We start from the raw sequence: 25,659 nt of genomic DNA, 5'->3' as shown, positions 1-25,659 counted from the left end.
CACTTGATGCTGGGTTTACACGTGGGGGGAGATTTATCAAAACCTGTCCAGAGGAAAAGTTGCTGAGTTACCCATAGCAACCAATCAGATCGCTTCTTTCATTTTCAAAGAGGCCTGTGAAAAATGAAAGACCCAATCTGATTGGTTGCTATGGGCAACTGCACCACTCTTCCTCTACACATGTTTTGATAAATCTCCCCCGTGGAGTATAAATGAACAGCACAAAACCACACCAGAAGTAACCGTGTGTATGCAGCCATAAATGAAACCTCTGGTACAGTAGCCCATCCATTTCCTGACTGGTTATATAAACTATTCATTCTATGTACAATACAGACCAAAAGTTTGGACACACCTTCTCATTTAGATTCACACTGAAGGCATCAAAACTATGAATTAACACATGTGGAATTATAGACATAACAAAAAAGTGTGAAACAACTGAAAATATGTCCTATTTGATTACTGCTTTTCACACACCTTGGCATTCTCTTGCTGAGATTCAAGAGGTAGTCACCTGAAATGGTCTTCCAACAGTCTTGAAGGAGTTCCCAGAGATAAATAAAGATATACTGGCGCACCAACTTAAGTTAAAATAGTATGGAATTTATTATATAGTAAAAAGGGTTTGGTAAAATACTAATAATATAAAAAAAAGTATACGCTGTATGGCACAAAGCTCTAAAAGACGTGATTCCTCTGAGGGTGGCTCGCAACTGATGTATTGTAACCTGTATTTAAAGTGAAAAGTGGTTCATCACTAACGGAGTATTTAAATTATAAATTATAATAAATTATACTGGGTTAAAAGGAGGACAAATAATACGCACCAATGGGGCACTTTTAACTGTATTGGATATGGAGCTGTTGTGTACTGAGCCTTAGGTTTCCAATACCGTTTCTGTGAGGGAAAATATGTTGTGTTACCCCGACAACGGCAAGGATATATATATATATATATATATATATATATATATATATATATATATATATATATATATATATATCGTTTAGATTTGAAATATCTTACCCTGAAATGGCTTATACTTCTGTAGGGGAATAGAGGTCAATTTCCTCACTGTTCAGTCTGTTGTGGTAGCTGTGTGTAACGAGGAGGGAGAGAGGTAATGAGTACGGATCAATTCCTGCCGTATATTCCTATGTCACTGCGTGACTTTATGTGAACCAGGACAACGATGTACCTGAACGTTGGATAATGCTTCCTTGATATAACGATCCTCGGGATTGGATGTTCTTTATGGTGGGATCGGGAGGAAGAAAGCCCCGGCCGTTGGCGTTTCTAAGTCTATTTTGAACCATATATGGGAACAGGGACCCATAATATACCAGGCTGCTGCCATAATAGAGTATAATACACTTTTTAATATATACTCACCTCCCCTAGGAGCGCTAGTGGCATACTTATAGATTTTGCGAGTTCCCAGAGATGCTTAGCACTTGTTGGCCCTTTTGCCTTCACTCTGCGATCCAGCTGACTCCAAACCATCTCGAATGGGGTCTGATCCGGTGACTGTGGAGGCCCGGTCATCTGGCGCAGCACCCCATCACTCTCCTTCTTGGTCAAATAGCCCTTACACAGCCTGGAGGTGTGTTTGGGGTCATTGTCCTGTTGAAAACAAATGATGGTCCAACTGAACGCAAACCGGATGGAATAGCATGCCGCTGCAAGATGCTGTGTAGCCATGCTGGTTCAGTATGCCTTCAATTTTGAATGAATCCCCAACAGTGTCACCAGCAAAGCACCCCCACACCATCACACCTCCTCCTCCACACCAGCACACCTGTGAAGTGAAAACCATTTCAGGTGACTACCTCTTGAAGCTCAACAAGAGAATGCCAAGAGTGTGCAAAGCAGTAATCAAAGCAAAAGGTGGCTACTTTGAAGAACCAAGAATATGACATATTTTCAGTTGTTTCACACTTTTTTGTTATGTATATAATTCCACATGTGTTAATTCATAGTTTTGATGCCTTCAATGTGAATCTACAATTTTCATAGTCATGAAAATAAAGAAAACTCTGAATGAGAAGGCGTGTACAAACTTTTGGTCTGTACTGTACCTAGTGTATGTTTTCTGTAAATCTCTAGCTGGATTTGTTTGTTCTCCTACCCTGTAACTGGATGCTTTGTTTATTTAATAGGTAAGAGGCTAAAGGTGTTCATATGCCAACCATTGTCTCTGATTAATCTAGAGAAACAAATGTGAAGAGTAAATAGAACTTTTTCAATTACATAGCGTGGTTCGGCAGATATATAGACGACGTGGCCGTTGCCTGGAGATCGGATGAGGGTAATGGCATAAAATTTATGGAATATATCAATAATAATTCCTGTAACCTAAAATTCACTTATTCTTGTCAAAAGAGCTCTGTTCCATTTTTGGATGTTATTCTAACAGTGAAGGACAACCTAGAAGAAATCATTCCTTACCGTAAACCGATCTCAGGCAACACCACGTTAAGGGTCGATTCCTGCCATCCCAGGCATACTATTGAAAGTATACCAGTGGGGAAACTTATACGTATCAAACGGAGCAGTTCCAAAAATGATGTGTGCCTGGGGGATGCAGATAGAGTATACAACAGACTCGAGCTAAGAGGCTATCCACGGTGGACACTGAATAGAGCCCGGAGACATGTGGATCCTATGGATCCCTCACAACTTCTTGATAAGGTAAAAAATGAGTACAAGCAGGACAAGGCTATGACATTTGTAACCGCTTATAACTGCGAATTCAATCAGATCAGAAAGAATATAACACGTCATATACCCATGCTGTCCTGTGATCCGGATCTAGGCCGAGTGTTACAAGGAGGGGTGTGTTTTTCTAGTCGCAGGGCACCCACTTTATCATCTATGCTGTCACCCAGTTTAGTTAGTGATGCAAAGCAAAAGGAATCGTGGTTATCTACCAAGGGTTTCTATAAATGTTCAGAGTCGAGGTGTGTTGTCTGCAATTTTGCTCAGAAGTGTCTGAGTATTGAAGGTACAATAGATAACACCAAACATCTTGTGAAAACTTTTAACTGCAACAGTGAATACGTAGTGTACAAAATCACCTGCACTGAATGCCGTATGAACTACCGTATTTTTCGCCGTATAAGACGCACTTTTTCTTCCCCAAAAGGGGGAAAAGTTGGTGCGTCTTATACGGCGAATACACACCTATCGGGTCGGTCCCTGCGGCCATCAACGGCCGGGACCCGCGGCTAATACAGGACATTACCGATCGTGGTGATGCCCTGTATTAACCCTTCAGAGGCGGCAATTAAAGCTGAACGCTGCGTCTGAAGCCAAAGTGACAGTAACCCGGCTGTTCAGTTGGGCTGTTCGGGACCACCTCGGTGAAATTGCGGCATTCCCGAACAGCTTACAGGACACCGGAAGGGACCTTACCTGCCTCCTCGTTGTCTGCTCCGTGCCGGGATCCCCTGCATGGCGGCGTTCTCCTTCGACGTCATCACGTCGTCGCGCACGCCATCCCGTCATCCAATAGGAGCGGCGTGTGTAGCGACGTGATGGCGGCGGCGGAGAGCGTGGATCCCGGGTAAGAAGACGTCCGGAGCGTCTGGGACACCCCGGGGATGCACCGACAGCGATGGAGCGACATCCAGGGCAGCGGTGATGGCTCCGGAGCGGCGGGGACACGTGAGTACTACCTCCTATACCAGTGGTCTTCAACCTGCAGACCTCCAGATGTTGCAAAACTACAACTCCCAGCATGCCCGGACAGCGAACGGCTGTCCGGGCATGCTGGGAGTTGTAGTTTTGCAACATCTGGAGGTCCGCAGGTTGAAGGTCACTGTTGGGTGCAGAATCTTTTTTTTCTAGATTTTGCACCTTTAAAATTAGGTGTGTCTTATATGCCGGTGCGTCCTATAGGGCGAAAAATACGGTATATAGGAAGCACCAAAAGGAAACTCAAAAAGCGAATACAAGAACATGTCAGACGTGCTGCTGGTCCTCTCACCAACGGCATGTCTAATGTCTCTAAACATTTTTTTATTCATCATCAAGGAAACGTTTCTTCTCTAAAGTTTTCAGGGATCGAGAGGGTAACGCCATCCAAAAGGGGTGGTGACCTTGTGCAATATCTCCAGAACAAGGAGACAATGTGGATATATCTTTTAAACAGCATACAGCCACATGGCCTTAACAATAGGGCTGACCTAATATTACAGTATTGAAGAATGTCTTTTTTTTTTTCTTCATTTGCATTTGCTTTGTGTGTTTTGTTGTTTTTAGTCACACAGAACAATAAAGATGTATTTGTGTACATGAGCCCCTCCTCCCCCCTCCCCTTTCTTGGGTGGAGTAGCAGGTACTCCGGTTAGTACAAAAAGGAAGACTAATATGCAAACATGTATGCCATGACTAAAGGCCATTGAGCCTAAAACATGTCGCCTATGAAGTAATTCTCCAAGTTATTTTCTGGACTTTATTGTTTATGTTTTCCCTCACTGCTGTCTAGATGGACTTTTAAAGGAGGTGTCCGGTGCTCACTTTTCTTATTTTATCCGTTCCGGGCTGAAAAATAAAAGCAAAAAATTTTCTCTTACCTGCTTAGGCTCCCCCGATGCTTCAGTACAGGTGTTTGGTCCCTGGGCTGTATTCTTCTTACTTCCTGTTAGCCCGGCACGTCACACGGAGCTTCAACCTATCACCGGGCGCAGCGATGTCCCGCCTCTGCTGGTGATAGGCTGAAGCTCTGTGTGACGTGCTGGGCTAACAGGAAGTAAGAAGAATACAGCCCGGGGACCAAACGCCTGTACCGGAGGACCGGGGGAGCGTATGCAGGTAAGAGAAAGCTTATTTTCTTTTTTTTTTTTTTTTTTTGCAACCCGGAACGGATACAATAAGAAAAGTGAGCACCGGACATGTCCTTTAAGGATTACAATAAATCTGAAGTTTTAACAGGTGCTGGCTGTTGTTCCACTTGTATAGTAAATAGAACTTTTAAAGGTAAACTGACAGGCTGTTCACCCATACTAAATCCAATACACTGGGTTATAGTGTGTGTGTGTGTGTGTGTGTGTGTGTGTGAACGATGAGGTATCACTTATTAAAATTGGTCCAGGCATTTGAAAGATAAGGCCTCCGTTGCTATAATAGTTCAGTCCTGTATGCTGCTACATGAATATCTTATGCATATTCATTATTCTTAACTCTCTTGTCCTAATTACATGAAAATGAAGAATAATGAATATGCATAAGATGGGCGGGTATATAGCGGCATATAGGACGAAGGCAGGGAAGCTTGGCAAGCCAGCTCCCCGTCTCCATTGCACACTAAACTGAGCGGAGTACATCGCTTTTAAATGCCTAAACCAATTTCAAGAAGTGATAGCTCATTTTACTCCTGTTCCCTCGCACTATAACCCGGTATATTATGTCAGTTTCCCTTAAAGCTGTAGACTCTAGTATTTAGCTCACCTGACTGAACTCAGCTCATGAACCAGTACAAGCCAACATCCTGAGGAATAAAAGTATAATAAGTTTGTCTTGTGCTGGGATGTGCAAATAAAATCTCCAAATTTATTCAAAATGCAGGAAACAAGGAAATAGTTACACATTGTATGTGTCCGGATCTATCGGATAAGATGTCTGATTGCAGGGGCCGTCGCTGGGACCCCCCCCCCCCCGCGCTCTCCGTGCAGCACCCGCATTCTATGCTGGGCTGATGATCCAGTCTTGGAAACCTCTGTATTTACAGGACTGGAGATGTGACATCATGCACCACCCCTTTTCATTCGTGTCTATGGGAGGGGACGTGGCTGCTGTCACGCCCCCTCCCATAGACATGAATGGAGGGAGCGTGGCGTGACACCATGACTCCAGTCCCGTAAACACAGAGGTTTCCAAGACTGGAGCATCCGCCCAGCATAGAATTTGGGTGCTGCGGTGGGTCCCAGTGGCAGGCCTCCTGCGATCAGACATCTTATCCCCTATCCTTTGGATAGGGGATAAGATGTCTTTGGCCGGAATACCCCTTTAAAGGAAATATGTCAGTGGTTGATGCAGCTGTAAGCCCGGGCAGCTTGAAGTACTCACCAGATCCCTTTTAAAATATATATATATATCTTAATTCTTTATTACACAAAGATATTTCCTTCCAGAATTGACATCAATTCAACATACCAGTTTACATTAGTTTGCCAAGTTTTTCTGGTTACATTATTATTTCAAGAATACAACTAAGAAAAGCCTTTTTAAATTTATCTCCCATTCTACCCACCTCCATGTGCTTCGGAAAGAAAAGAAGAAAAAAGTCCCTTTCCTAGGGACATGACACATGCCATTTTGCATTTATAAATACTTAGTAAACAGTTACAATGGTGCGGTGTCCAGAACAACATGTCACCAAGCAATTTTTAACTTGTTTCCAGCCATTACCTTGTACAGCCTATGTGTATTCCCAATTATCAGCGCTCTTTACTAACCGACCCATGTCTCTCAGATTGGATTTTCGGCAGCAGATGCAGTTACTGGCCTCAAACTGGTAGAAAGAGGAGTACCCAAAGAACATTTGGCTCTTGTCGCAGTCCCGATGGTTCCGCTACAGATTATACTGCCCCTGATAATCAGCAAATACACCGCCGGGCCCAAGCCGCTCAATGTCTTCCACAAAGCCATGCCTTTCAGGTCAGTGTAATGTCAGATGTCCTATAACCACAGCTATATGTCATCATTGCTTCTTTATTGTGACACCATTTCCAATATACTTTCTTTATGAGTTAGGGTGGGTTCACACTAAGTTTGTAGTGCACGGGTGCAGGATCCGGTTGGGAGGAGCAAAAACCGGCTGCTCCCGTATCCCAGCTGGATTCATCCCGAACCACATTCATTTCAATGAGCCGACCGGAGTCAAACGCTGGCTCCGGTTGGCTCATTTTTCCCCGTATACGGTTTTCTGACTGGATCTAAAACCATGGTATACCACAGTTTTTGGTCCAGTCAGAAAACCGTATACGGGGAAAAAATGAGCCAACCAGAGCCAGCGTTTGACTCTGGTCGGCTCATTGAAATGAATGGGGTTCGGGACGGATCTGGCTGGGAAATGGGAGCGGACGGTTTTCGCTCCTCCCAATCGGATCCAGCACCCGTAGTGTGAACCCACCCTTGGCAAGATCTCTGGATGCAGTCATTCCATAAGGATTTTCATGGTACCTAGTAACGTCATGGATGGTATGGTGGCTCGCTCAGACCAAAATAAGTCCAGAATAAGAAGATACTTTCCTTCTTACTATGATGGGACCGGACCTTTTTAGAAAACATCTTTCATTTTACAAACTGTATATTTGTCCGTTTTCACTGTCTCTCCTTATTTCACAGGTTACTTATGGGCCTGGAATTTGCCTTCTTAGTTTGGTGGACTCCACATATAAGTCATGAGGGTGGGTTCCCTCTTTACTTCTACATTACTCTTATGCTGAGCTACGCCTTACATCAGGTGACTTGACTATCTTATTTTTCTTCACCTTATATCTTATACATTTTATGCGATGAATGAAATTAATTTAAGTTCATAATACTGAAGACAGGTCAGTATCAGATGTACAAAGTCTACATTAAAGTGGCCATGTATTAAGCAAGTACTGTATGCTCTGCCTTTTTCTTCTTCTATTCTTTTTATAGGCCTATTGTATTAGTTAACACTTTAATACAGTGTTTCACAACCAGAGTGCCTCCAACTGTTGCAAAACTACAACTCCCAGCATGCCCGGACAGCCGAAGGCTGTCCGGGCATGCTGGGAGTTGTAGTTTTCTAACAGCAGGAGGCACCCTGGTTGGAAAACACTGCTTTAATAGGACACATTTTGTAAGGGATAATCTATCTGTATCCATACATGATCGCTATCTTAATAAGTTTGTATGTGGTAGACAGGGGATTTATATAAGTTTGCCTGTCTAGAAAATGTAGTGACCCCGTGCCCAATAACCTCTGAAGACGTCACATATATGACAAAACATGTTAGGGGGCTCTGTTTAGTGTTTATAAATCAGGACTGCTGCTTGTTTCTTTGTGCACTCAGTACATTTGTTTGTATACTAGTAGTGCGGCATTTGAGCGACCATGATGTAGTGTTAACAGGAGTATGATGGTGCTGGGTTTTTAACCCTTTTCTTTTTGGCTCATTTTTTTTATACATTAATAAAGGTTAGGAAGAGTTAAGTTTTCTGGAAGTTTAGTGGGGGATACTAGGGGATATTTTACTCTGTCATTCTGGCAGAGTTGCTTGATAGGAAATGTAGTGCAGCACTCTCTACACCAGCTTTGTAGGCGACTTATTGAAAATCACTAACGTGGGTCACGTGATCCTTTAAAGGAAAACTGACAGCAGGGTCACCTGCACTAATAGATAGATAGTGTGGCTGACACTGTTTCTAATGCTTCTTAGCAGGTAAAAAATCGGTGCTACTGTTTGGGTATCTTATAGAAACATAGAATTTGTCGACAGATAAGAACCATTTGGCCCATCTAGTCTGCCCAATAATCTGAATCCTATCAATAGTCCCTGGTCCCTATCTTATATGAAAGATAGCCTTATGCTTATCCCATGCATGTTTTTCCTTCATTGTATTTTTCAGCGACCACTTCTGCAGGAAGGCTATTCCTTGCATCCACTACTCTCTCAGTAAAGTTATACTTCCTGATATTACTGCATAAACCTTTGCCCCTCTAATACAAAACTATGTCCTCTTGTGGTTGTTTTGCTGCTTTTTAAATATACTCTTCTCCTTTACTGTGTTGTATTATGTATTTAAAAGGTTTATATCCTACCCTTTACCCATAAATATGTACTCCTATACAGATCATTTTGCTAATATGGTAATTTATTCTTCTAATCAGTACTGGAGGTGGCTGCTACTGTATGCGCAATGCTTTCTCCCACCCGCCTCAGCGATAACCCAGCCCCATTTGGCCATTAAAGGGTTACTCTGCTACTCAGCTGCTGGAACATTGAGTTCCGAACACTGTGTGCGGGCTTCCGTGATCACGCCCGCCCCCTCGTGAAGTGACATCATGTCCCGCCCCCTCAATGCAAGTCTATGGACTTCCTATAGACTTTAATTGAGAGGGCAGGCCATGACATCACAAGGGCGGGCATGAACATGGAAGCCCGCACACAGCGCTCGGAACTCAATTTTGCGGACGCTGGGGAGCGGAGTAACCCTTTAACTCATTGCACGTACAGCAGCCGCCCTCCTCCCTTGCACATAAGAAGTAATTTCCATATTAGCAAGCAGAAGAATATCTCCAGAATGGCTGTACCAATTTTACCTGATAAGAAGTGCTAGTAACCCGCACTATCTACCTGTATATTTAGCAGTGTTTTCCAACCAGGGTGCCTCCATCTGTTGCAAAACTACTACACCAATCACGCCCGGACAGCCAGGCTGATATTCGGATTAATGTGGTTGACCCTGCTTTGAGTTTCCCTTTTAGGGCACTGAAACCTATGTAATACTTCTATGTGTGGGCTCATTGAATGTATAGTAAATTACAGGGGTGTTTAAAGTGAACCTCCTGTAAAATAAAAATTGCACTGTGTTCCTACGTCTCTATGCAGTAGCTTCTCTGGAAAGCATAACTTTTGCACTACAAGTTTTTTTCCTTGTCTACCATGTTACAAATACTGTGGCACTGCATCCCAGTACCAGTCACTGTCTACAAACCTGCTCCCATTACACCTGCACTTTTAGGCTGGCTTCACATACAGTATTTTTGTCAGTATTTTTAGCTAAAAAAAATGTGGAATCAACACAAAGAAAAACTATAATGGAAACTTGTGCTCCTTTCTCTGCGATTTAGGTCCAACTTTGGTTTTGATTAAAACTACTGAGCGAAATGAGCTCCAAAATAATGACCAAATGCTGACCAAAATAATATATTTGAACCTGCCTTACTTTTACACTGTAGAGTGAGTAAGAGAGAAGGAGACTCTGTGCTTGAAGCAGTGCCAGTGCTGCTGTGATCACAGGACATTCGTAGCCAGCAGATTATTTCTGCAGACACATAGCTTGCTGTTTCCGGATATTTGAGTTATTTTATCTATATATCTCAGGAGCTCGCTGTCTATCTATACCACACGCTGAATAGAGTATGCAGCCTGCAAGTACAGTGCATAGTGGAAGTATTCGGCCCCCTTGAACTTTTTGACCTTTTGCCACATTTCAGGCTTCAAACATAAAGATATAAAACTGTAATGTTTGGTGAAGAATCAACAACAAGTGGGACACAATCATGAAGTGGAACAAAATTTATTGGATATTTCAAACTTTGTTAACAAATAAAAAACTGAAAAATTGGGAGTGCAAAATTATTCAGCCCCTTTACTTTCAGTGCAGCAAACTCTCTCCAGAAGTTCAGTGAGGATCTCTGAATGATCCAATGTTGACCTAAATGACTAATGATTACACACAGGTGGACTCTATTTATCATCAAGTCTCCGTATAAATGCACCTGCACTGTGATAGTCTCAGAGGTCCGTTTAAAGCGCACAGAGCATCATGAAGAACAAGGAACACACCAGGCAGGTCCGAGATACTGTTGTGGAGAAGTTTAAAGCCGGATTTGGACACACAAAGATTTCCCAAGCTTTAAACATCCCAAGGAGCACTGTGCAAGTGATAACATTGAAATGGAAGAAGTTGCAGACCACTGCAAATCTACGAAGACCTGGCCGTCCCTCTAAACTTTCTGCTCATACAAGGAGAAGACTGATCAGAGATGCAGCCAAGAGGCCCATGATCACTCTGAATGAACTGCAGAGATCTACAGCTGAGGTTAGATACTTTGTCCATAGGACAACAATCAGTCGTATACTGCACAAATCTGGCCTTTATGGAAGAGTGGCAAGAAGAGAAAGCCATTTCTTAAAGATATCCATAAAAAGTGTTGTTTATTGTTTGCCACAAGCCACCTGGCAGACACACCAAACATGTGGAATAAGGTGCTCTGGTCAGAATAAACCAAAATCGAACTTTTTGGCAACAATGCAAAATGTTATGTTTGGCATAAAAGCAACACAGCTCATCACGCTGAACAAACCATACCCACTGTCAAACATGCTGGTGGCAGCATCATGGTTTGGGCCTGCTTTTCTTCAGCAGGGACAGGGAATATGGTTAAAATTGATGGGAAGATGGATGGAGCCAAATACAGGACCATTCCAGAAAACCTGATGGAGTCTGCAAAAGACCTGAGACTGGGACAGAGATTTGTCTTCCAACAAGACAATGATCCAAAACATAAAGCAAAATCTGCTATGGAATGGTTCACAAATAAACATATCCAGGTGTTAGAATGGCCAAGTCAAAGTCCAGACCTGAATCCAATCGAGAATCTGTGGAAAGAACTGAAAAACGCTGTTCACAAACACTCTCCATCCAACCTCACTGAGATCGAGCTGTTTTGCAAGGAGGAATGGGCAAAAATTTCAGTCTCTCGATGTGCAAAACTGATAGAGACATACCCCAAGCGACTTACAGCTGTAATCGCAGCAAAAGGAGGCGCTACAAAGTATTAACTTAAGGGGGCTGAATAATTTTGCACACCCAATTTTTCAGTTTTTAATTTTTTTTTTAAGTTTGAAATATCCAATAAATTTCTTTCCACTTCATGATTGTGTCCCACTTGTTGTTGATTCACAAAAAAATTACAGTTTTATATGTTTATGTTTGAAGCCTGAAATGTGGCGAAAGGTCGAAAAGTTCAAGGGGGCCGAATACTTTCACTATGGGTTTACGTAAATTGTGTTTAAGGTCTATAAATGCACTTCTATCTGATTCATGCATGTTCAAGAATAGAGTAGTATGGAGGTGGATTGTATTCATTACAGTTGTATTGTATCTTATTTAACATTCCTGAAATGTTATAGAAGTTTCATATAAAATGTTGTGTCTTCTCTTCAGATTTTAACCTCTTCTTCTTTTCCAGGTTGCATTATATAGCATGTTTGTGGCAATCATGGCTTTTAATGCCAAAGTTAGTGACCCCCTAATTGGAGGAACATATATGACACTATTGAACACTGTTTCCAACCTTGGAGGGAATTGGCCGGCTACGGTGGCTCTTTGGTTTGTGGATCATCTAACAAGTAAAGAGTGTATAGGAGCAGATGGACAGAGTTGTCATGACCATGAAGCTGCTGAGGTAAAGCCCTCCTATAGATCTGTGAATGTAACATGTGATGTGCAGGAGGCCTATCTGTCCCGCTGCTGGGGACCCCCGCGATTTCCCTGCTGCACCTGGCATTTGTTTAGAGCGTCAGGTGCCACAGCGCTCGTGATGTCACGACCACACCCCCTCCCATAGACTTGCATTGAGGGGGCATGGCCGTGACGAGCGGGGTGTGACCGTGACATCACGAGCCTCCGCATCGCCAGTCATCCGGCACGGAATGAAGTTTGCTCTGTGCACCAGATGTTTGGGGTGCCGCAGCCGAGATCACGAGGGGTCCCCAGCCGCGGGACCCCCTTCGATCAGACATCTTATCCCCTATCCTTTGGATAGGGAATAAGATGTCTAGGGGCGCAGTACCCCTTTAAGTTACAATAGCCGCAGGGTTCAATATTTTCAACATACAATGGTCTTTTCTGGACTATTGTACTAGAAATCAAACTCTATATACAATGCCAGAAACTGTCCGGATCCATGGCTTGTGTGAATGGTTGCAAGATCCGACCCATCAGGGGGTATTTTACTGGTAAACCCCTTTATTATTGAGGTGCATGCACTAATTGGCTCTCTAGTAGCACCTCCCTACAGGATAGTGCTGTACTGTATTGCTCTTTACCTGTGTCAGGACTAGCTGCTCCTTTGAACACCAGGTGAGGATGGCTCCATATTCTCCAGTACATTTTTTACTGTACTGGACCCTGAAGAAGCACTTGTCCACTATGTATAAAGTGACTTATAACTTCTAGCGTCAAGTTTTTCTTATTTTGTATTGACATTTTAAAGACTTTGGAACCATTTACTCGTTTTTCATAGAGTCATGGTCTCAAGATACAATATTCGTTCTGAAAGCAAATAATCCCTAATTTTACGCCCTTGCTACCTGGGGGGGGGGGGGGGGGGTCCCAGTGGTTGGACTCCCCACAATCTAAAACTTATCCCCTATCCTTTGGCTAGGGGGATCAGTTTTTCCCCATGGTATATCTCCTTTATGTAGTCCCCTGGAGCTATACTTACTTATAAGTTTTTGAGCATGATATATCTCCTTTAATGAATAATAACAAAGAAAGTTTCACAAAACTGTAATGATATCTACCCATTTATTTTTCTCTTTTTTTTTTCAGATGTGTGCAAAATTAGGAGGTTCCTGTGTGACTGTACTAGATGGTTATTTTGTAGAGTCAGTAATATGCGTAGTCATCGGGTTCTGCTGGTGGCTATTTTTGGGACCTGCATTTAAGAAATTACAGAATGAAGGCCAGTCTTCTTGGAAGTGTCGACGGAGAAGTTACTATTAAAGACTGAACACATTGTGAACGTCTTTCTGCCACATAATGGTGGATCTTAAAGTGTTTCCTTCCGTTGCTAGACAGAATAGAATAAGAGCTACCTTCTACCTTACAGTCAGAAAACTGCTCCCCCAGTCAATCTGTTGATGGATATTTTTTTACTTTCCATATATAGGGTTTCAATCAAGTGTTTCTCTTCAGTACATTCCATAGGGGCCAAGCAAATATAGGCCACTGAGAAAAGATCATTCATGTATTCTAACTGGACTAGGGAACAGGTCATCAGTAAAGGACGTTGTTTAAATCAAGTTTTTATGTTAAACATTTTTTAAGACTTTTTGGTGGTTTGGTTTTTTTGATTTTTCATTTTACTAGGTATTTAATAAAATAATTTGGAAATATTGCCATTTCCCTTCTAGCCTTTAGGCCTAATATTAAACTGAGACTTCCTGGAAGAGGCTACTGGAAAGTCATCTGTACAGGATTACAGTAAAAGGTGACACAGATAAGACATTAGGCGTTTAGCCTCCCCTCCAGAATGACCGATGCCCTGTACGAAAAAATTAGAGCACCATTGTCTTATCAAGTGTATCACCATATCAGGTGTATCAGGAGAACAATCCCATGCTCACTGGGTTAGCATTTATTGTAGCTTCCTGGTCCCCATCTCAACACGCAGGAAATGCCTGCTCAGCCAGTCATTGGCTAAAGGTTGGCTACGACTGCAGATAGTGTTTCCTTTGTGTCAAGATTGGGACCATTAAGTAGATAACATTGGGAGCCCTGGCACCACCGGAACAGCAGTGGTGGGGGATTGGTCAAGTAAGTACTGCTAAAAATATCTGTATCCCCAGACAACCCCTTTTCCATGATGCTGTGTCTTAACAGAAACTATTTATTTTAACTTGAACATATTTTGCATTGCAACATATCTTCTATACATACATTTTAGTTCTTTTTTTATTTTTAAGTTGCTGGTCTCTTATAATTTTATGTCAGTACCAGAAGGCCGTGTTCACATGTGGTGTTATTTGTTGCTGCTTTTCTAGGTACAAGGGTTTTGAACAGATTTAAAAGCTTGAAGCTCTAAAATCTGTAGCATGCACCCCATTCTGCCATGGATTGGCCACAGGTGATAAGCTAAAACCTGCTGTAAAATTTGTTAACGTGTGGTTACTACATAATGGTTAATCATGGATTTTCTGCCAAAGACTTTGTCCATAGCATGTGAACCAAGCCTAACAATATGAGGACTAAACCCCTGTCTTCTAGGTTTTCAAGCTCTTACATATAAGACGGTCATTAGAGTTGTGAGGTGTTTTATTTCTTATGGTCTTTTGGGTTATATTTGTTCCTAAAGGTCCCCTTACACATTTAAGAAAAGTTGGCTGAACCTACTGACTTTAGCTGGTTCGACCGACTCTTAAAAACAAATGGCAGCCTGCTGACATCACCTGCTGGGGGAGAGAAGGGCTGGGCATGTTAGGTTTCAACTGCCTGACCTTGTTGTTCCTAGAGAGATTAGAAGACTACTGTCTGGCAGTGGCTTACCCCTCTCCATAGGCAACTCATAAATATTCATCAATGCCAAACGTTCATGTGTACAGGGAGATAAGGATGGATAGCTGTTGGCTGACAAAATGCTTGTTGACATCTATTGAAAGTGTATGGCCACCTTAAGAGAGTCGCCTTGTCTGACGGTACAGGTACTACTGACCTCCAACCTTCATTTTGATTCGAAAATGACTGGATGATGTTTCTAAATGATAAACCCTGTATGATAGATCTACGTAAGGAAGGTAATGTAGAGCGTGTAGCCCTGCGGCCTTACACTAGCATATGCCTGACCTCTCCGGTTCACCTGCCCCGGCCTATATGTGCTGAGCAGAATATAAAGTGCTGTCATATTGACAGCTATTAATAATGACTATAAGTATTTCAGCACAAGGAGGTAGATTCTTATAAGAACTGGAGCCTTCCATATCTCTACGATGTACATCACTACTTGTAGCCAGTTTGTACATATTTTACTCTTCAGTACAAATCTACGGGCTGGGACCAGGAATCCAGAGGTTATTTTCCTATCATCTGTGTTTTTCTATGCTTTTAAATGTTTGTAAAAGAAAGACATTCTCTTTACTCATAAGCATATGATTTTCTTTGAATGAATCTGTTATCAGAGGAAACATTTTGTATAAACAGGAATCACTAGTTATATGATCTATTTTCTTAAATCGCTTGATTCATCATAAATTTAAGTAAGGAAATCTTTGTTGAAACGGCTATATAAATATTAAAGAAAAACTAAGATTATCAATGGCATGTGTCGCGTGTATTTTATTTTTCAACTTTATTTAGAGCTTTGACAATATACAAGGCTTGCTTTTAGCCATTCACACCCCTCTGTTCTCTGATAGAACGCAGTGTTCTTCACAGATTAGATTTTATTAATGTATCTCTGTCGTTTAAAGAAAACTATGAACACATTACAGAGAGCACAAAGATCACCCAACAATCACTATACTTAAAGGGGTACTCCGCTGCTCAGCGTTTGGAACAAACTGTTCTGAACGCTGGTGCTGGGAGCTCGTGACGTCATAACCCCGCCCCCTCATGATGTCACATCCCACCCCCTCAATGCAAGTCTATGGGAGGGGGCGTGATGGCTGTCACGCCCCTCCCATAGACTTGCATTGAGTGGGCGGGGTGTGACGTCATGAGGGAGCGGGACTAAGACATCACAAGCTCTTGGCGCCGGCTCCAGCATTCGGAACAGTTTGTTCCAAACGCTGAGCAGCGGAGTACCCCTATAAAGGAGATATTATATGCTTTTATGCATTATTATCCCCAGGCTGCCGGCACATAAAACAATAAACCGAACTCATCTGCCGACGGTCCCTCTGTGTCCTGGTATCACACACCAGTCCCCACTGCCATCTTCTTCCTGGTTTCCCCTTGATCAACCAGTCACACTGCGGCTTAGCAAATTGATGGCTGCAGCGTTGTCCCACGTCGGCCGGCTATAGGCTGAGCGGCAGTGGGATACATTAAGCCCTGGCAATCAGTGCCGTGGATCTATCGACCGCCAAGGCAGAACATCACTGTTGCTGGCAATTTGCTGAGCCACAATGTGAAGCATTGATCACAGGGAAACCAGGAAGAAGTCTGCAGCAGAGGGCTGGAGCGTGATACCGGGGGAGCAGTGGCAGGTGAATGCGGTTTATTGTTTTACATGCTGGCAGCCCATAATTTTTATATTCTATTTCTCCTTGGATTCTTAATATGAATGATCTTTTGAAGATCAGCTTACTGTCAATGGACCCTTATATCAAGAAGGGATTGTCCAAAGCAGAGAGTTTCTTAAAATATAGTGTAATACCTGCGATATTGGCAAATAGCTGTTGTTTCATTATGTCAATTTTATGGCACATTATTTTCCAGTATCTAGGCTGGGGCATGAACATAAACTGCATGCTACAGGTTCCCTTTCAAGGACCCCAAAAAAAAATTTTTTTTTTTCATCCCGAGAGCAAAAATGTCTTTGCATCCCCCAAGGAGCGGCGCTTCACGACCTCTATATAGCCAAGCGGCTCTCCCATAGAGATATATGGAGGAGGTGTGTCGGCTGTGCTTCGTGCTGGGCCCCGTACAGGTGATCGCAGGGGGTCTCAGGGGTCGGACTCCCCGCAATCTAAAACTTTTCTCCTATCCTTTGGTAGGGGATTAGTTTTTCCCCATGATAGATCTCCTTTAAGTAGTCCCCTGGAGCTATACTTGCAGTGGGGATCAAAAGTTTGGGCACCCCAGGTAAAAATTTGTATTAATGTGCATAAAGAAGCCAAGGAAAGCTGGAAAAAATCTCCAAAAGGCATCAACTTACAGATTAGACATTCTTATAATATGTCAACAAAAGTTAGATTTTATTTCCATCATTTACACTTTCAAAATAACAGAAAACAAAACAATTGCGTCTGCAAAAGTTTGGGCACCCTGCAGAGCTAATATCTTGTACTGCCCCCTTTGGCAAGTATCACAGCTTGTAAACGCTTTTTGTAGCCAGCCAAGAGTCTTTCAAATCTTGCTTGAGGTATCTTTGCCCATTCTTCCTTACAAATGTCTTCCAGTTCTTTGAGATTTCTGGGCTGTCTGTCACGCACTGCTCTTTTAAGGTCTATCTATAGATTTTCAATTATGTTGAGGTCAGGAGATTGTGAAGGCCATGACAAAACCTTCAGTTTATGCCTCTTGATGTTAAGCCCCGTGGATTTCGAGGTGTGTTTAGGATCATTATCCATTTGTAGAAGCCATCCTCTCTTTAACTTCAGCTTTTTTCACAGATGGCATCAAGTTAACATCCAAAATTTGCTGAAATTTTATTGAATCAATTTTTCCTTCTACTCGTGAGATGTACCCTGTGCCACTGGCTGCAATACAACCCCAAAGCATGATTGATCCACCCCCATGCTTAACAGTTGGACAGAGGTTCTTTTCATTAAATTTTGTTTCCCTTCTCCAAACGTACCTTTGCTCATTCCGGCCAAAAAGTTAAATTTTAACCTCATCAGTCCACAGAACTTGTTTCCAAAATGCATCAGGCTTGTCTATATGTTAATTTGCAAAGTTCAAACACTGATTTTTGTGGTGAGGATGTAGAAGAGGTTTTCTTCAGATGACTTTTCCATGAAAACCATATTTGTACAAGTATCTCTTTATAGTGGAATAGTGTACCACAACTCCAGTGTCTGCCAGATCTTTCTGGAGGGATTGTGCAGTCAAACGTGGGTTTTGAATTGTTTTTCTCACAATCCTGCGAGCTGTTCTGTCTGATATTTTTCATGGTCTTCCAGATCTTGCTTTAACTTCCACTGTTCCTGATGACTGCCATTTCTTAATTACATTCCGAACAGAGGATATTGACATCTGAAAATGTTTTGCTATCTTCTAGCCTTCTCTAGCTTTGTGAGTGTCGACTATTTTCAGTTTCAGTTTTCTATACAACTACTTAGAAGAACCCATGGTGTTGATTGTTGGGGCAAGGTCAGATGAGTCTGGGCATTTAAAACCTTTGAGATTGACATCACCTAGTCTTCCCAGATGATGATTGAGAACAATCCATGACACTGGCAGGTCTCAGCTTTGCAAAGGCGGCTGTGCATGCTATACATTCATATTATTTCACCAACAACCATAAGGGGGGCCTAGCCACAAGGGGAAGGGCCACCACTAGTTTATGAAATATAAATATACACCAACAAAAAGAAAACTAGTAGTGAAAAATATATATTTTATTTAACAAATATAAGAATGACAAACGTTTAAAACATGAAAGAATAAAAACAAGGCACTACAAGAACAACTGCAGGTGAGTGGAGGAAGTACAGCAGGCACAAATACATGGAATGCAGGGAAAAGTATGTCATAGATCACAAGAAGAGATTATAAGACCAGAATATATGTAATAACCAGATAAGAAATACACAAATAGTGTTCACAAGGTCAATAGAAAGCTATAAGTAAAGAGAAACCATAACATCCTGCCATGCATTGCCTACCTACCAGCTCCCACCCCAACGTACGTTTTGCTTGTGCTTCGTCAGGGGCGTGTCTAAAACCCTCAAACAGGTGGGTATATATATGTTGCTTACACCAATCATATATAAGTAGAGGTGAGTGGCATATATATGGGCCGCCATTTAGATATGTATCACTAAAAACCTCCTACCTGCTATCTTGGCCAATCATGTCTAAGTAACTCCTACCTTACCCTAGAGGCCTCACTACGGCGTCTGACGGCAATAAGAATGGCCGCACCTGTAAATGATGTATATCCAGTACTAAGCTGGAATGCGGGCACTACATAGGGGGCAGGCACCATCACTGATCATATGACAGCGGTGCGCTAGACTGCCGCCCCCAAATGGTAGACTCGCCGAGCAATAGCCCGATGCGGACATGAGCGCCGGCATCCGTGCCGACGTAACGCATCACGTGACCGCTGGTGCGAGTCACATGACCGCACCTTGGGACAGCCCATTCACACTGCTACATGCAGTGTGAATGGCTGTTTTACACAGAGGTCGTTTAACCCCTCAGGGTGCGGAAAATATTAACCCTAGCCGGCACAAAAAAGACAAACAAGAAAAAACAGACAAATGACATAGAACATAGAGTGTGAAGGTGAATGAAAGCATGCAAATAGGTGACACAGCAAACGTGAGTGAATGGTGATAGGGGAGTGGAAGTGAAATGTAACGGAATGGGAGTGATGAAGTGATGTGCAAATAATGGAGGTGGAAAAGAATGAATGACACTGGTGAAAGAAAGACATAATAAAATGACAAAACTAGAATGAATTAATGGAAAGACACACAAATAAATAGACAAATGTGAAAATAATAATAGTAAAATTAAATGTAAAAATTATAAAGGAAAAAGAAAATTATCATGAGAATAGTATTAGTGATGGGTGAAAAGTACTGGATAGAAATAGGTAAAAAAAAATGCAAAAAGTATATAAAAAGGTGAAAAAACATATGTTGAAAATAAAAATAAATGTAAAAATGAAAATGCTAAATAATAAATAAATGGTGCATTAAATATGTGAATCAGAGATAAAAAAATTAAAAAAAATGTAAAAAATAATACGTGTGAATGAGTATGTAATGAATAATAAAATAATAAATATTGAAGAAAAAAGTAGAGTATAAAAAGTGAATTAAACCGTGATGGATAAAATATTATAATCAAAAGGTGTATATATAGTGCAATGCGTAAGACAAAAATAAAAATAAAGCGCAAATCGTGTATAAGACTACCATGTATGAATAACTAAATTGAATGAGGATGTGAAAAGGTGAACGAATAAATGGGAACAAGTGGAGGAAAATGTGTTGGCATGGATGTGTAAGTGAATGTGATAGAAATGTAGGATGAATAACACTAGGTGAACAGTTAGCAGTTCATTCATTAAGATAGTGTATACAACCATAGGTAAAAAAAATATTCTATAAAAATATATATATATCGAAATTAAAAATATAAAAATATTAATGGGAAAAGTCAAGATGATATTCCTAAATATGAATAATACATATACTGGCTAGGGAAATAAGGAGAATACTGGTTAAAATTGATATATAAAAATAGTAAAAACCATTGGTAGGAGGCAAAAATGCATGGCGGGATGACGATAATGCACAGGACTATAATAGTGGAAGCAAACAGATACAAGGATATTTATGCAGCAAATATGTGGGAAAGCCATCATATAGAAGATGGTTAGTCAGCAACCTAAAAAGACAGAAAAGAGAAGATGAGAGAATTAAAAAACCTAAAAAGATTACAGGGGTTCTCCAAACGATAGGAGATAAGATGCCTGATCGCGGGAGTCCCGCCGCTGTGGACCCCCGGGATCATGCACGTGGCACCCCGTTTGTAATCAGTCCCCGGAGCGTGTTCGCTCCGGGTCTGATTACCGACGACCACAAGGCCGGCGGCGTGTGACGTCACGCCTCCGCCCCCGTGTGACGTCACGCTCCGCCCCTCAATGCAAGCCTAGGGGAGGGGGCGTGATTGCTGTCACGCCCCCTCCCGTAGGCTTGCATTGAGGGGAGGAGTGTGACGTCACACGCCGCCGGCCTTATGGTCATCGGTAATCAGACCCGGAGTGAACACGCTCCGGGGACTGATTACAAACGGGGTGCGGCGTGCATGATCCCGGGGGTCCCCAGCGGCGGGACTCACGCGATCAGGCATCTTATCCCCTATCCTTTGGATAGGGGATAAGATGTGTAAGCACCGGAGAACCCCTTTAAAACCAAGAAAACCCACCTACAGGAGGGTAGTAAAAAAGTATCAGGAACCAAAAATTATTTATAAAAATATGTATACATAGAAATATATCTGAAAGAAAATATATAGCTACAAAAACAGAACAGCTGTAATCATGCCCCTCTTCATGATTGACAGCCTGCATCACCGCTCTGATGAAGCAAATAGATGACACTGCCCATTCATGGCTGGAGAAGTAGTAGTCCTAGGGGACTACTTACGTTGGCTGTCCGGGCATGCTGGAAATTGTAGTTTTGCACTGATATAAGATGTGAGCATGATGGTTTTTGTTTCATTAGATTTTCAGCTGCTGCTCTGAAACAAGGGTCAATAAAAGGGTTTTCCTCATAATAATCATTCGTTTTGTTCCGTACTTGTACATTGGACTGAGTCCTCCTATTACACAGGCTACGAGAGAAGAATTAGTGCAATAAATACATTCTTCTCAGCTCCTTATACTGGACCTCTGTAGACTTTTATTTCCGGAAGTATGTCTGTGGAAATTTTTGCCCATTCACCTTAAATCACCCTCAACTTTTATGGACTTTGCTTTTGCTTACTAGGACACAGTCAAGCTGGAACATTAAAGGGGTACTCCGGTGAAAAACTTTTTTTTTTTTTTTAAATCAACTGGTGCCAGAAAGTTAAACAGATTTGTAAATTACTTCTATTAAAAAAATCTTAATCCTTCCTGTCCTTATTAGCTGCTGAATACTACAGCAAAAATTGTTTTCTTTTTGAAATACAGAACTGTCTGCTCACATCACGAGCACAGTGCTCTCTGCTGACATCTCTGTCCATTTTAGGAACTGTCCAGAACAGCATATGTTTGCTATGGGGATTTCCTTTTACCCTGGACAGTTCCTAAAAATGGACAGAGATGTCAGCAGAGAGCACTGTGCTCATGATGTCAGCAGAGAGCTCTGTGTTTCAAACGGAAAAGAGTTTCCACTGCAGTATTCAGCAGCTAATAAGTACTGGAAGGATTAAGATTTTTTAACCCGTTCAGGACCCATGACGTAACATTACGTCCCGACACCCTGGGTCTTAAGGACCCATGACGTACAGTTACGTCATGGGCAGTTCCGGTCCCCGCCGTGCGGAGATCGGACCGGGATGCCTGCTGAAATCATTCAGAAGGCATCCGGTGCAAATGCCCAGGGGGGTCATCAGACCCCCCCATGTCAGCGATCGTGGCAAATCGCAAGTGAATTCACACTTGCGATTTGCGCGATTCCGGGTCATTACGGGTCTATAGTGACACGGTGACCCGGAATGTAAGGGGGATCGCGGGTGTCTAAGACACCCAGGGTCCCCCTGAAGCGATAGGAGTGAGGTGGCACGGGTGCCACCCCTCCTATCCTTGCTATTGGAGGTCTAGACGCAACCACCAATAGCAGATCGGGGGCGGGGGATTAACTTTCGTTTTCCCCGTCCTGCCCTCCCACAATAGGCGGGGCAGGACGGGGAAACGACGGAGACCGGCGCCGAAGATCCACTTACCGATCCGGGCGGGCGACGGAGGCTGCAGGCGACGGAGATCGGCGGGCGGCGATGACGTGCGGCTGAATCCGACGGAAGCCGGTGAGCTGCCTAGCAACATCTGGAGGGTACAGTTTGAGACCATTATACAGTGGTCTCTAACTGCAGCCCTCCAGATGTTGCAAAACTACAACTCCCAGCATGCCCAGACAGCTGTTTGGGCATGCTGGAATATGTAGTTTTGCAACAGCTGGAGGGCTACAGTTTGAGACCACTATATAGTGGTCCCTAAACTGTAGCCCTCCAGATCTTGCAAAACTACAACTCCTAGCATTCCCAAACAACTGTTTGCTGTCAGGGCATGCTGGGAATTGTAGTTTTGCAACAGCTGGAGGACCACAGTTTGGAGATCACTTTGCAGTGTTTTCTAAAACTGTAGCCCTCCAGATGTTGCAAAACTGCAAATCCCAGCATGTCCAAACAGCAATCAGCTGTCTCGGCATGCTAGGAGTTGTAGTTGCGTACCTCCAGCTATTGCATAACTACTTCTCCCAGCATGCCCGTCGGCGATCAGTACATGCTGGGAGTTGTAGTTTTGCAACAGCTGGAGGCACACTGGTTAGAAAATGCTGAGTTAGGTAACAGAACCTAACTGAAGGTTTTCAAACCAGTGTGCCTCCAGCTGTTGCGGTCTGTCAGTACATGCTGGGAGTTGTAGTTTTGAAACAGCTGGAGGTTTGCCCCCCATGTGAACGTACAGGGTACATTCACACGGGCAGGCTTACAGTAAGTTTCCTGCTTCAAGTTTGGGCTGTGGCAAATTTTTCGCCGCAGCTCAAACTCCTAGCAGGAAACTCACCGTAACACGCCAGTGCGAATGTACCCTAAAAACACTTCACTACACTAACACATAATAAAGAGTAAAACACTACATATACACCCCCTTACACTGTCCCCCCAATAAAAATGAAAACCGTATTGTATGGCAGTGTTTCCAAAACGGAGCCTCCAGCTGTTGCAAAACAACAACTCCCAGCATTTCCAGACAGCCACTGACTGTCCAGGCATGCTGCGAATTTAGCAACAGCTGGAGTCCCCCTGTTTGGGAATCACTGGTGTAGAATACCTCTATGTCCACCCCTATGCGATCCCTAATTTAGTCCTCAAATGCGCATGGCGCTCTCTCACTGCAGAGCCCTGTCGTATTTCAAGGAAACAGTTTAGGGCCACATATGCGGTATCTCCGAACTCGGGAGAAATTGCACTACAAATATTGGGGGGCTTTTTCTCCTTTTACCCCTTATGAAAAGGAAAAGTTGGGGCTACACCAGCTTGTTAGTGTAAAAAAAAAAAAATAATTACACTAACATGCTGGTGTTGCCCTATACTTTTTATTTTCACAAGCGTTAAAAGGAAAAAAAAGACCCCAAAAATTTGTAAAGCAATTTCTCCTGAGTACAGAAATACCCCAGATGTGGGCGTAAAATGCTCTTAGGACGCACAACAAGGCTCAGGAGTGAGAGCGCACCATGTACATTTGAGGCCTAAATTGGTGATTTGCACAGGGGTGGCTGATTTTACAGCGGTTCTGACATAAACGCAAAAAAGTACCCACATGTGACCCCATTTTGGAAACTACACCCCTCATGTAATGTAATAAGGGGTACAGTGAGCATTTACGCCCCACAGGTGTCTGACAGATTTTTGGAACAGTGGTCCGTGAAAATGAAAAATTTAATTTTTCATTTGCACAGCCAACTGTTCCAAAGATCTGTCAAACGCCAGTGGGGTGTAAATACTCACTGCACCCCTTATTAAATTCTGTGAGGGGTGTAGTTTCCAAAATAGGGTCACATGTGGGGGGTCCACTGTTCTGGCACCACGGGGGACTTTGTAAACGCACATGGCCCCTGACTTCCATTCCAAACAATTAAAGCGACATAGTGACAATTGGGGCTGCTATGGGACTCTTGGAGAGAGGGGGCCCCATCCTGGTTGGTCCACTTTTTTTTCAGTTAGTAAGAAACTGTGCAGAACGACTCTCTCCATGGAAATACATTGTCAGCAAATTAATGGAGGGGGTCATGATAAACAAGGATTTTCTGTCCTGGGAGGCAAAATCAGACGCCAAAATAGGAGGCCCATTTGGATGTACCCCACTGCCCTGCTCTGTAACTTTACGTGGTCTGCACTTTGTGGCTGAGTCCACTTTTCAGTAATATTCCTCATAGCTAATTGAATCAGTCGGCACTAGGACCGAGCGGACACTGCAGTCTCCAATAGACTGCAATGTGTTCCACGCGGATTTCCGCCTGAAGAAAAAGCAACGCCATTTCCAAGCGGATTTTCCGTTCACAAATTCCGAAGTGTTAATTTGTGAACGGGAACCCATTTACTATAGAGTACATTTTAGCAAGCGGAAATTTTTAGAAAGCTTTGAAATTGCAGGCGGAAATTCCGTAGTCTGAACCTAGCCTAAGGCTAGGTTCACACTACGGTATTTCCGTCCTGCAATTCCGCTCGGAAATGTATAGTGTAGAGAATAGGTTTCCGTTCACAAATTTACACTTCGGAATTTGTGAATGGAAAATCCACTTGGAAATTTCCGCCTGAAGAATGGCGTTGCTCATTCTTCAGGCGGAAATACTGGCGGAACACATTGCAGTCTATTGGAGACTGCAGTGTCCACACGGTCCTAGCGCCGTCTGATTAAATTCTTTGTGCAGAATCCGCTGGGAAATGCTTTGCTGTCTATGGAGATGGCGCATTTCTGAGCAGTCCTTGCGCCGCCTTGTTCTGCTGCCTTTGGAAATTCCATTGTGTGAATGGGGCCTTACAGTCTTCTGCTGGAATTC

At 42.8% G+C, this 25,659-nt stretch overlaps 1 protein-coding gene across 5 annotated transcripts in view; it reads left to right on the top strand.

Moving 5' to 3' along the window:
* The window catches only part of SLC33A1 (solute carrier family 33 member 1), a 31,622-nt gene extending 16,732 nt beyond the window's left edge, over positions 1-14,890 (top strand). For all 5 annotated transcript variants that reach the window (XM_056565005.1, XM_056565003.1, XM_056565004.1 and 2 more), the window contains exons 4-7: positions 6,480-6,664; positions 7,355-7,472; positions 11,964-12,179; positions 13,328-14,890. In XM_056565005.1, coding sequence (XP_056420980.1) covers positions 6,480-6,664; positions 7,355-7,472; positions 11,964-12,179; positions 13,328-13,501 — 693 coding nt within the window. In that variant the 3' untranslated portion in view covers positions 13,502-14,890. The remainder of the gene's footprint in view (positions 1-6,479; positions 6,665-7,354; positions 7,473-11,963; positions 12,180-13,327) is intronic.
* The last annotated feature ends 10,769 nt before the right edge of the window (positions 14,891-25,659 follow it).

Source organism: Hyla sarda, chromosome 3 (assembly GCF_029499605.1).
Source record: "Hyla sarda isolate aHylSar1 chromosome 3, aHylSar1.hap1, whole genome shotgun sequence".
Lineage (NCBI taxonomy): Eukaryota > Metazoa > Chordata > Amphibia > Anura > Hylidae > Hyla > Hyla sarda.
This window is presented reverse-complemented; position numbering and strand designations above follow the sequence as displayed.